Consider the following 12,071-nt stretch of genomic DNA (forward strand, 5'->3'; position numbering starts at 1 on the left):
GTGAGATTTCTATGCGGCTAACGTTTGCAAAGCATTCAGGCCAGTGCCCGTAAGTGCCCGGTACCTGTTGGCAGTAGGGAGGGCAGCCTTTGCTTCCTGATCTCCTCCCGCCCCCTCTCTGTAGGACTCAGCGTCCAACACCAGTGCCCAGATGGGCAGAGGGGCAAGCCCTCTGGTAGACCCTCCCTCCTGAACCCCTCTCCACTGTGCACACTCCTCCCGGCCCTCCTCCTTGGCCTCCCTCCAGGTTCTGCTCCACTCTGCCTTTCAGGGAACTTGGAAAAGATCCTGCCTAACTCAGCCACTCTGATTCGAGAGCCCACAGGGGCTGCCCGCTCTCCCCACACTCCCGCTCCCGGGCACTGAGCGTTTGGTTCCTCCAATGGCCTCAGCCTTTGTTCAAGCCCTTTCTCTTCTTCAGCAACAGTGGTCACCTCTGCCCCGCCCTGGCCTGGGTCAGTATCCTCCCCACCTGCCTCCCCTCCCCTCCCCCTCCCCCACGGTTTCCTTATTCCTGAGAGTTCTCTCCCCGCGGGCTGGGCCTCCAGGTCCCGGGCTGAACCAGAACCAACGGCCACTGCTTCAGATTCATACTCCCGCCCTGGAAAGGCCCCGCATGCTGCCCCCCTCGGCCCACCCGTACTGCAGCCGGAGGCCCCGGGTGGGTCCCGGCTCCTCCCCAGGGCTCCGCCCCTCCCGTCCGGCCAGGCCGCCGCTGGAAGGGGCGGGGCAGGAATCCCGGCCCCGGCCCCGCCCCGCCCCTGGCCCCGCCCCGCCCCTGGCCCCGCCCTCCGGCCCCGCCCCCGGCCCGTAGGGGACCGGCCGCGTTCAGCTGATGCCTCAGTTCACGTGACCCTCGCACCGGGCGAACATGGCGGCGGCCGCCGGGTGAGTGCTGCTCCTGTCCCCGGCTCCCCCCGGCGCGCGGAGAGCGGCCCTGGGCGGCCCGGCGGACGGCAGGTGACAGCCCCCAGCCGGGCTCGCCGAGTGGCCGCGGGGCGCGAGCTCTTCGCTCCGAGCGGATCAGCGCTGGTGTCCGCAGATCCTGTCCACCCGCCCGCTGCCCACTGGCCCTGGGGCCGCCTTGGTGCTCGGGCCTCATCCACGCGCGTGTGCGGCCCCGCCGTGCCGACCGAGGTGGGGGATCGGGTCGACACGCGTGTTCACTGCCACGATCCTCAGCTGGGAGGGTGGCATTGCAGGGGCCCTGGGCGTCCGGGCGCTTCCCAGAGGAGGCGGTGTTTGAGCTGGGCTTGAAATCCTCTTCTCCCAGCAGGGCACTTCCTCACTTCATTCAGGGCCCCGATGTCGCCTTCTCAGAGAATCCTTTCCTAACCCGCTGTGACACCTTTTGTAGTCCTTATTTCCCGCTGATAAACTCTGTGGAGCATTCATACTTGTTGATTGTCTTCTCCCCTTGTGGAATGCAAGGGCGGGGCCCTTCTCTGGTTCACCCTGGGCCTCAGGCCCCAGTGCCTTGCGCACAGTAGGTGCTCCATCATTTGGCTGAAGGGAAGAAGGGTGAGTGGTCCTAGTGGGAGGAAGTGTGGAGAGATGGGCTCACTGAAGCTTTGGGGAGAATGTGCCAGATGAGGGAGCATCTGAGCAAAGGTTAAGAGACAAAGGTTGAGAGTTCAGAGTGTTTTGGGGACAGAGAGTGAGGCATGTGGCAGGGCTAGAGGGTGTGGTGCCTCAGGTGGCCTCTCCAGACTTTGTCCTGAGGGGCTGGAAGGGTTTTGATCTGTTTTTTTAAAGCTCGCTCCTCTGGGCTATGTGTGAGTTCAGCTGGGGGTGGGGGTGTAGGCCTGGTGGTGCAGCGGGCTGGGAGAGGCAGGGGTTGGAGGGGACAGTGGCCCACAAGCCAGGTTGGGAACTGAGATTGGAATGGGGGAACTAGTGGACTGAATGCATCTCTCTTTTCCGGAGGTGGGGAGAATGGCGACGGAAAGTGCCATTCTCGGGGTTCTCAGTTGGCCCCGGAGGTTGGAGGAACTTAAAACATACAAATCAAACATTTAGTGGGTACCTGCTGTACTCCAGGATTGCAGGAATGGCACTGGACCTACCTTAGGTGCTCATAGCCACTGGGGCAGACAGACACATAGGACTCTGGTCACTCATCTGTCTGGGTCTGGTCTTGGTGTGTGCAAAGGAGGGACATGGACTCTGAGCTCGGGGGAGAGTGTGGGAAGGCATCACTCCCTGGGTGACTTTTGTGCTAGTCCTTAAGCAATGAGACACCCTTCAGGTAGAGAACTGTGCATATAGAGATGGGTATCAGGGAACTCAGGGTCAGAGCCTTGAACCTAGCCTGTGACCCTCAAAGAGCAGAGTGAACAGGCTGGTGCCCAGCCGTGGGTGTGCTGCATCTATGTCTGGGTGGGGCAGCTGGTCACAGGGAGTTCCAGGGGCTGTGTTTGGGTTCAGGGCTCCAGGCTGGCCTGAGGTCTGCTGCTCTCCTGAGGATACAGAGGAGCCCAGCTGGTGACTGGCTGGGTCCTGGAGGGAGGGCTCTTCTAGCAGAGCTGATTTTCTGGGCCACCATGCAGGGTGGCTCAGGAGGTAAAACAGGTTTTAGAGAGGTGTGCTGTGGGAAGGGTGCAAGGAGCTTCCAGAGCTTGACAGGGCCTTCTTCAGAAGAGCCATCCCCGTCTGGTATGGAGCTGCCCTGTGGACACTTTGAGCCTGAAGTTGAGCCCAGTAGCTTCCTCAAGGGGAGGAGGATTGAGTGTATTTCCAGCAAATCCTGGCTTCCGACTTTACTCACAGGACAGATCCGAGTGTCAGGCGTAATGAGGCATCACACCAGCAAGCCGTGGCCGTGGGCTCCTTGGGAGTTGGATTTGGTTGCCTACAGAGTCCTACCAGACCCTTGCACAGGGGAGGCCCGTGAAAGTTCCCGGTGACTGGGGTATGGCCCATATGATTTGGGGAGCAGTGGAAGCCCTAAGATAGCATCTCAGATTCAATTAGAAACTCGAAGATGCTCCTCTGGGGAGTGTTTCGGGGTTGATCCTGCTCTGCCCTGCCAGCCTGGACATGGGCTTCAGGCTGAGACAGAGTCACCTCCCATACCCCATACCCCTATCCCACTGCCCTTGGTGGGAGGTAGCCCTGTCTTCTCCTTGGCTCCAGCCAGACCTGTCTGCGTGTCCCCCTGCCCCCAACATGGCTTTTCCCATTCTCCTCTTCCCTTGCCTACTTACCTGCTGGCCCGGGAATGCCCTTCTCCTCTGACGTGATTGTTCCCATGCTTGCAAAGCCCAGCTAACATGGTTCCTTCTCCCAGAAGTTCCTGATCTCCCAGTCAAGGCTTCCTTCTCAGAACACCAGAGAATCCTGGTTTTCCCCCTGGGGAAACAGACACTTGTCCACGTCTGCCCACCATGGTTGGGTGAGGGACTGCTTCCCTTCATGCCTCTCCTGGCATCCTGCAGCCCAGGGACCACTTCAGTTTGTATCCCCAGGGCAGTCTGTGGCGTCCCTGTGATTGGTGCTTAGTGAAATGAATGAAAGGGGGATTTATTCTAAGTTAGTCCTGCTTTCCTGGAAGACTCTCAGTGCTTGAGGAGAGGAATTGTGATTGGGAAGGGGACAGAATTCTGAGGAGTAGGATGAAGAAATATCTTCACCTGAGTGGCTCCCGGGAGCCGTTGCAGAGCTAGCGAGAAGCAGCAGGTGAGCTGCCCTGGGTGTGCACCTCTGGGGTCATAGGCCACGCTGGAGTCAGCATTCTTCTGGAGAGAAAATGTCTGGAGGAGTCATGTTCTGGGTCAAAAGCCAATTCCCACCCTGATGTGAATCTTGTGCTCCTGGTGCAGAGGCCTCAGGCTGACCCTGGGGCCGGGGTAGGGTGGGTGGGGGGAGGGGGGCTGGCCACTGAGTGCACCTTTGCCTTCGTGGCTCTTCCCAGGCCTGGTCCTGACTGCACACAGCCCTCTCGTGGTCCCCACGTGTGCTTGGCCTCCTGACCTTCAGGAGCAAGAGAGGTGGGATGGGGGTTGCTGAGCAGCTGCCTCGAGGCGCTCTCCAGCCATGGTGACCCAGTGGGGTGCCCGCGGGCCCTGGTCCCGTGCTGGAGGCCAGGGTGAGGAGGCCAGCGGGCCTTGGCTCAGCTCTCTTGCCAGGAGCTCAGCAGCACGGCCCCATCCAGAAGTGGGTCTGCATTCCGGGGCAGGGATCTTGTCCTTGTCTGTGCCGTGGACCCCATGGGCATTGGTGAAATATAGGCACCATTCTCAGTGTAATGTTTTCAAATCCGTGGAATAGACACAGAAGATTACAAAGAAAACAAATTACATGGAAATACAGTTACACCAAAATGTTAAATTTGTAATACAGTCGTATATACATCTTTATTAATGCATTAAGTAATAAAAGCTAGGAGATCTAACTGCCTTAATTGTGAAGTAGTGATGAGCAAAAGTGATATTTTGAGATACTGCAACAGCAGTAATATGATATGAAAATATCTTTGATTTTTTTTTGGTGACAGATTCACATGCACTGTGAATGCTGAGTGGTTAGTTGCTTACATTAATAATTGAAGAAAATGTAGATTTGAATTAGAGGTTAGACGAAATACAGGCATAACTTTTTCTCACCCAAGTAGATGAAGCCCCTGAATTCTATGCGTGAATCCCCAGGGGTCCGTGGGCCTAGGTGAGAGCCCTGCAGGTGGCCATTGAGGAGAAAGGAGAGGGAGACTCAGTATGGATATGGGGCACAGGTTGTGTGGACAGGGACATGTTGCAGCGATAGTGGCGTCATGCCCTTTCTGGGGGCCAGTCCCATTCTTGGTCACTCTGCTCTTGGCCCTGGGCTGCTTACTGGGCCTTGGTGGTTGCCCGGTAGAGGGCTGGCGCTGGGGGCCAGAGGCTTGTTCTGTGGGTCACCTCGAGGCCTGGAGCTGCTGGTCCCCCAGCCCCTGCCGTTCCTCCCCAGGCATTGCCTGGGCCTCATCTGCCTGCGGTAGAGCATGCCTTATGTGCCCTGGGACTTGAGGATGACATGGCTTTTGCCTTTAAAATTCCCGGTGCCAGTTAACAAAAGCTCTAGCAGAAGCCAGTTGGGGATGTTTTATTGGTGCTGCTTTTGCTGAATTTGCAGGAAGAAGTCATCCATGTTGGCTTTGGGCCTGACAGCCTCTCCGGGGGTTTGGTTTATGCCATTAGAAATCAAAGGGCATGTCTCTGTAAACCTGGATTCTGCGGCTGTCCTGCAGTAGTAAATGACTGTAGCAAGTTGCCCTGCCTGGCGGCTCAGGCTGAGCTGCCCTTCTCATGCTCGGAGCCCAGGACAGAGCGGGTTCTGTCTGGCGGAGCCCCACCAGGAGTAAGAATTGTGGCAGAGTTTCTTCACAGGTGCAGCTGATTGCTCAAGGAGAGAGTGGCTTGTCAAGTTTTCTGTCTTGATCTGAGCAGCCTAGCCCTGGGGCCAGGAGACCACAATCTGGGTGCCCTGAGAGAGTTAGGCCTCTCAGAAGGTTCTGGACAAGAGGAGGCCCAGCCCTTCTGAGAGACATACAGGTGGGGGTGGCGTCAGGCGGTGGGGAGCCAGGCAGAGGGAGAGGGGAGCAGCGGCAGATGTGGGCAGGGTTGGGCTCTGCAGGCCGGTGGCCCAGGATGGGCATTTTCAGCGAGTTCTGCTGGTGGGTGACTAGCTGAGGCCGTCTGTAGCAGTGTCATTACTGCCGTGCTGTTCGGAGGCAGTTGTACCCCGTGCCCTCCCCCCGTGCAGGGAAAGGGTGGGGGAGCCCGTGGGGGGACCCCCATGCGTGGGTGCTGTGGCTGCACTTTCAGTTCCTGATGGTGTGGCCAGCTGGGATGCAGTCATGTTTACAAGCTGTCGCCGAGTTCCCTCTGCCCTTTTATCCTTGTGGCTGAGCGAGGCAGAAAAGCATCCCTGACTCAGAGGAAGCCCTGGCTGCTGGTGACCACCCAGCCCCATATTCACCCTCCCGGCAGTGGGGAGAGGGCACGTGCGGGAGGGGAGCTCTCGTCCGGTCAGCACGTGTGGGGTGTTTCCGGCCCCTCCACCCTTCCTGGCCAGGCTGGGGCCCGGGGTCTGCTTCCTGCCCTGCAGGGCTGATGTGGCACCTTCTGGTCTGCACAGCTGTGAGCATGGCCTGTGTGTCAGCCGTGACAGGCGTGCATCCAGCAGATATTTACTGAGCGCTTGCTGCGTCTCAGGCAGGGTGCTAGGGACAGCAGTGACAAGCGCAGACCTGGAGCTCTGTCTCACGGAGTACACTCGGGGCGGGGACCGGCAACAGTAACCAGCACCTGTGCACTTAGGCTAGAGGGTGCTCAGTGCTGTTGCAGCGGGGCCAGGCCCCAAGCCAAGAGTTCACTCGAGGGGCCACTGAAGAGAGTTTAACACAGGGACGATTTGTGACCTGTGGGCAGGTTAAGGGGACCTGGGAAAGAAGAGGAGGGGAGCCGGTCAAGACCCAGTGAGGGCTGTGCTGTGGGACCGGGTGGCCTGGCTGGAGCTGTGGCCCTGGGCACAGGGACGCCAACAGCCGTTTAGTTCCATGGCCTGGGAGGGAGCCAGGGGAGTGGATTCTCTGTCTCCTCCCTGTCCTCCTGCCCCCTAATCTCTTGTGCCTCCCCTTGGCTAAGCCCACCTGGAGGCCGGAAGCGGGGTTCACACCGTGGAGGTCGGAGGTCGGGCAGGCCAGCCCTGGGCATGGAGCAGGGTGGGTGGATCTGGAGGGCAAGTGGGGGACCCACGGCCAGTGCCAGTGAAGGGTGGGCGGGTGGGGGAGTCGCAGGTTCAAAGAGGGAAGCGAGGAAAGAGGGAAGCGGGTGGCGTTGGAGCCAGGGTGTGCAGGAGGTGTCTCTGCTCCTGTGTCCCGGTGTGAGGGTCCCATGAGAGCTGAGTGGGAGGGACCTCAGGCCTCTTCACCCGCCAGGCAGAGCCCCAGCTCTGGGCTGTCCCTGTCCTCCTTGACCTCTGCGCCCACCTGCCTGCCCTGACTGGAGAGCCGGGGGGGGGCTCCCTCCTGCACAGCCCGGCCCCACCCTCTGGCCACACTTGCGTCCAGCTGCTTGCTGGGACTTCCATTCAGCCCCTGCCCTGTGGAGCTTACGCTTTACCTGGAGGGACCGTGGGCAGATAAGTTGGAGTGATGAGTGCTGGAGAGAGCGGTTAAGGGAGCCGGGGCACGAGGCTTGGAGGGGTGACTAGGAAAGCTGCCCTCCGAAGGGGGCACTTCTGCAGAGCCCGGATAGAGTGAGCACGTGGGCCGTGTGTGTGGCACCTGCCCGAGGCGCAGTCCCTGCAGGGCACAGCAGCGGCGGAGGTTGGAATGTTCTGGGGAGTTCTGGAGAGGTTGGGGTGTGTAGGGGAGAGTGAGGGTGCCTGTGCTGCAGCGGAGGGCACAGGGGTGACGTGGGCCAGGATCCCTGGTTGCCGTGTGCTCAGGCACAGGAAGCCAGCCAGAGGGAGGGGCTGAGCAGGCGCCTGCCAGACGGCGTTCCCAAAGTGCACGGGCCGGCTGTGGGGAGCCGGCACGGAGAGAACAGTTGAGAGCTGCCTGCACATGTCCAGGCAGACGTGGGGATGCCCACGCTGGGAGGTGGCCCCGGGGTGGATGTGCGTCGGTGGGGGTGGAATGAGAGAGGAGACAGAGATGGCTCGGGCAGTGTCAGGGCAGCGGGGCCTTTCTGTGCGGGGGAGGCTGCGGAGGGGCAGGTTGTAGGCCTGAGTGGTGCCCACTGAGCTTGGGGTGGCTGATCCGGGGGCAGCATCCGGTGGCCAGTGGAATCTGAGAATCGGAGGGCATGTCACGGCCTGTGCGCACAGCTGGCACTGAAAGCCGGGGACGGGGCGGGCTCAGCTGTGCTGACGAGGGAGCCCGGCGGGGGGAGAGATCCCAGGACCCAGCTGAGCTGGGGCTTCAGCAAGGAGGTCGAGCCAGGCGTGGGGAGACTGGCTGTGGGGGGACTGGGGGAGCTGGCGTTGGGCTGGGTTTCAGCAGACAGACTAGCCCCCAGTGTCACAGGCGCCGAGCGGCCTGGCAGGGCCTGGGAACCCCCTGCAGATCGAGGAGCGTGGGTCACTGTGGCCTGGCGGGCTGGGTGGGTGGAGAGTGGGGGCATGCTGGGGGTGGACTGAGGGGAGCAGGGGTGGGCTGGTGGGGTTGGCGGGCTTGGGTGACCCTTTAGAAGACATTTACTGCAACAGGGACAGAGAAATAGATTGCTGACGGGATGGGGGTTGGGGAAGTGTTTTTCTTTTAAAGATGGGTGGGGTCACCACGTGTCCAGATGCGGAGAATGATCCTGTAGAGGAGAAATTGATGCTGAACAGGTGTGGGGTGGGGCAGGCCCCACAGGTAGAGGAGAGGCCTCGGGTGGGAGCAGCTGTGGAAGGGCCCAGGGGCCCGTGGGGCTTCGGGAGGGGTGCTGGGAGGTGGAGCTGTGTTCTCAGTGAGCCGGGAAGCCCGCGAGTCCCCCCCGCCCCGCCGGGAGCAGGCAGCGGCTCTGTCCCTCGCCAGCCCCTCTGCCTGCCTCGGTCGAGGGCTGCTGCCCACTGGTGCATCACCACACAGCTCCCTCTCGGTCACCCGGCAGGTACTCCCTAGACTCGGCTCAGGCTGCCCTGCATGGGGTTGGTGGCTGTGGGGAAGGTGGCGGATGCCGGGTGCAGAGGCGGGAGCCGTGCTCCTCACTGGTCAGCTCCTCGAGGCGGGAGTTGCATGTGTTCCCACACCATTGCCTGCGTTCGACCCAGACCCAGCTGTCCCTTCTCCCCACGGGTGGGCCAGGTGCTCAGGGACAGCAGGGGCATGTGTGGCCGACAAGCCCCTGTGGTCCTCAGGAGCCCCAGGGAGGGGCTGTTTCTGGGTCACAGGCAGGGTGAGCTTGGGCTTGCCACGTGCTGACGGGGGCCCCAGCAGGCTCGGCCCTCCGGTGGGGGACACGCTCGGAGGTGCTGACGGAGGCCCGTGTGGCCGTGTGTGCTCATGTCTTTGCAGACCCTCATTCTGGCTGGGGAACGAGACCCTGAAGGTGCCGCTGGCGCTCTTTGCCCTGAACAGGCAGCGGCTGTGCGAGCGGCTGCGGAAGAGCCCGGCCGTGCGGGCCGGCTCCGTCGTGGTCCTGCAGGGCGGGGAGGACGCGCAGCGCTACTGCACCGACACCGGGATCCTCTTCCGCCAGGTGAGCCTGCCCTTGGCCTCACGCCTCTAGTGTGCAGCAGGCCCGCGGTTGGCGTTAGAAGCCCATCATCTGACAACAAGTCTAGTGTCCTTTCCTCTCCCCTGCCATGCCCGGAGCTGGGGCCTGACCACGGTGCGGCCTGCAGACCCCACTGCGGGCAGGCAGGCTGGGGGCGCGGCCGTCCGGCGTCTAGGTCAGTGGGAGACGGGAACGCCAGGGGAGCTGAGCGTGGAGGGTGGTGTCGCAGCGTGGCCTCCCCAGGTCTGCCCCGGCGGGGCACAGACGGGCTGCAGAGTGTTTTTTACCGAAAGCACCTCCTGCCTGTGGGGTCCCGTCCCCTGCCCTGTGGTTCTCGCAGCCGCAAGCCTGCAGTCCCTGGCTGCCAGAGACGTGGGGTCTAAATAAGTCTCTTCTGACTAGTCCTGATGCTTCTTGAGGTTTAAATATTCTGTGGTTTAAAAACCGATTTCCTAAATTCAGCTGTTGGCTCCCTTAGTGATGTTATGCACGGCTAATTTTAGCAGAGATCCTCCTCCACTTCATACCTTCATGACGTTATTTTAGCTCAGTGTTTATTGCTAAACACCGAAGTCATCAGCTGCCCCGGGGGTGGGAGAGGGAAGTAAGACATCCCACGTGGAGGAATCCATTTCGGTGCAGATATCCGGCCTGGGCGTCGGAATTCAGGGGGTGTCCTGCCTGCCTGCGGGTGGCGGAGAGGCGTGGGGCAGGGCCGAGTTGGGCCCGTGGTGCTGCTGGGTCGCAGGGTGCCCTGTCGGGGGAGCTGGGGCATGGCCAGCAAGGTGGGGACGCGTGGGCTGGGGCGCCAGTGTGAAACCCCCATCATCAGAGAGAACTCAAAGCACGGCCAGAGGAGCCCGCAGGCTGCGCCCTGCCAGACCATGGCAGGCTGGGAGGGGTGGCCTCAGCGGGAGTGGGGAGCAGGTGCTGAGGGGAAAGGGCTGTGGGGGGCTGGGGTCAGTTTCCAAGAGAAGGTGGCCCAAGATGGCCCTCCGGGTGCCAGGGAGGGGGTGCTCAGTCTGCCGCCTGCCTCCCTCCTGGTGCCTCGCGTCCCCCTGGGTAACGAGGGCCCTCGTTCCCGCTGCAGGAGTCCTTCTTCCACTGGGCATTCGGTGTCACCGAGCCAGACTGCTACGGCGCCATCAGCGTTGACACCGGGAAATCAACCTTGTTCGTGCCCAGGCTTCCTGCCAGCCATGCCACGTGGATGGGAAAGTAAGGAGCAGTCGAGGCCGAGTCTGTGGCTCCCCACGGGCTGGGGGGGCAGGGCGGGGGCAACACAGAGTCAGGCCCGTGGGTGACAAGGAGGGGAGGAATGGCAGGGGTGGGGGACAGTGCTCCCAGCCCCTCTGACAGCCGGCTCTGCCAGCACCCCGCACCCTGGGCTGGGGAGGGTGTCAGAGCTGGAGCTACAGACCGGTGGGCCTCGTTTGGAGGTGTGGTTTGTTCATCTGCAAATTCTGGGTTCCAGGCTTTATTAAAACGCCGGTGGCTTTGGCCCCAGTGGGCCCTCGCTCCCGTGTGGCATCGGGGGGTGTGGAGTGAGCCTGTGCGTGGTGGGTCCGGGTCGGGCCAGGGTGGCCGCTCGCTGATGTGCAGGGGCGTTACTTGCCGCCTGCCTCTGCACACAGGTGCTGTCTCCGCCAGCTCCTCCACGTGGCGGGTGGGGCCCCGGCTGCCGTGTGCCCTCCCCACCCTCTGTGGCACCTCCTGCTCTAGGGGTCCCCCCGGGAGCCGTTCCCTCCTGCTCAGAGGTGCAGGGGCAGAAGCTGTACTTAACCAGGGGGGTTTGAGGTGATCAGAGGATCCCGCTAAATGCTTGTGCCTCCCAGCGCGTCGTTTCTGCCGGGAGAGTAATTATTCCGGCTAATGTGTAAATTGCAGCCTTCGCTGCCTGGTGCCCCCTGCACGCTCATTACCTGGTGGGCTGGCGGGTCTGTGGCTGCTTTGAGTGACAGGGCACCTGCTGCTGCGGGGACTGGGCTCTGCGCAGAGGGCCAGAGCCATAGCAGGGCCTCTCCAGACGCACTCTGCTTCCGGCGCCAGCCCCCCGCGTCCCTGGCCCTTTAGTGCAAGCCCCACACCTCGTTTGTTGGCCCTGGCGGGTACCACTCTGCTGTCTGGGGCCAGAGGTTCAGGTTCCCAAATTGCTGACCGTTCTGCTCCAAGGCCGCTTGGCGGGATCCCAGCTTGGCCCTGGGCCTCCGCCTTGCCGTGAAGACCTGGCTCTGAGCGGAGCTGGCAGCAGAGGCAACGAGGGCTCTTTCTCTGGGGGGGTGGGTTCCTGGCTTGGCCCTCGGGAGGAAGGGTGGAGAATGGACACCCCCGATCCAGCTAGCCTTGGGGTGCGTGGCTGGGCTGCCCCTGGGAGGCCCTCACCTGGCTCTGTCTTCCCATCCTGTCGTGATCTCTGTTGTCGACCTTTTCCTCATTCTTGGCTGAATCCTTACAGCCGCCCTGTTGCGAAAGAGGAAACAGCTCACATGGTGGTGTGACCCCTGCAGGCCCAGTGGCCCGTCTGGTTGGAGCTGCCGGCTCAGGCTCGCCACAGAGGTCATGGGGCTTGAGAGTGGGTCTGTCGCTGTTGGGGCTGCGATTCCTTTCCTGGGGGTTAGGGGGACTGGTGCTCACAGGGCACCCCCAGGCTGTGGGTACTGTGGCTGATCCCTGTGGGGACAGTCACATCTGTGACACTGACACGAGGCAGTGACCATGCCAGGAGGCGGATTGTAATGTCCAGACGTGGCCACAGCAATGTTTCTGGCCGTTCGCTGGCAGCAGGTGGACTCTGTTTCCCTCCCGCCCGACCCCGCGGGACCTCCCGGCCTCCTGCGTGAACAGATGCGGCAGCGTTGCTGTGTGACTTCCCAGGCCAGGCTGGAA

General features: G+C 61.8%; 1 protein-coding gene across 1 annotated transcript in view; it reads left to right on the top strand.

Annotated features, from left to right (window-relative positions):
• Nucleotides 1-826: 826 nt before the first annotated feature.
• Nucleotides 827-12,071, top strand: part of PEPD (peptidase D) — a 106,245-nt gene continuing 95,000 nt past the window's right edge. Inside the window, exons 1-3 of the mRNA XM_045532929.1 lie at nucleotides 827-888; nucleotides 8,984-9,167; nucleotides 10,276-10,403. Of these exons, the coding sequence (XP_045388885.1) occupies nucleotides 872-888; nucleotides 8,984-9,167; nucleotides 10,276-10,403 (329 nt within the window). The 5' untranslated portion in view covers nucleotides 827-871. The remainder of the gene's footprint in view (nucleotides 889-8,983; nucleotides 9,168-10,275; nucleotides 10,404-12,071) is intronic.

Source organism: Lemur catta, chromosome 19 (genome assembly GCF_020740605.2).
Source record: "Lemur catta isolate mLemCat1 chromosome 19, mLemCat1.pri, whole genome shotgun sequence".
Classification (NCBI taxonomy): Eukaryota; Metazoa; Chordata; class Mammalia; order Primates; family Lemuridae; genus Lemur; species Lemur catta.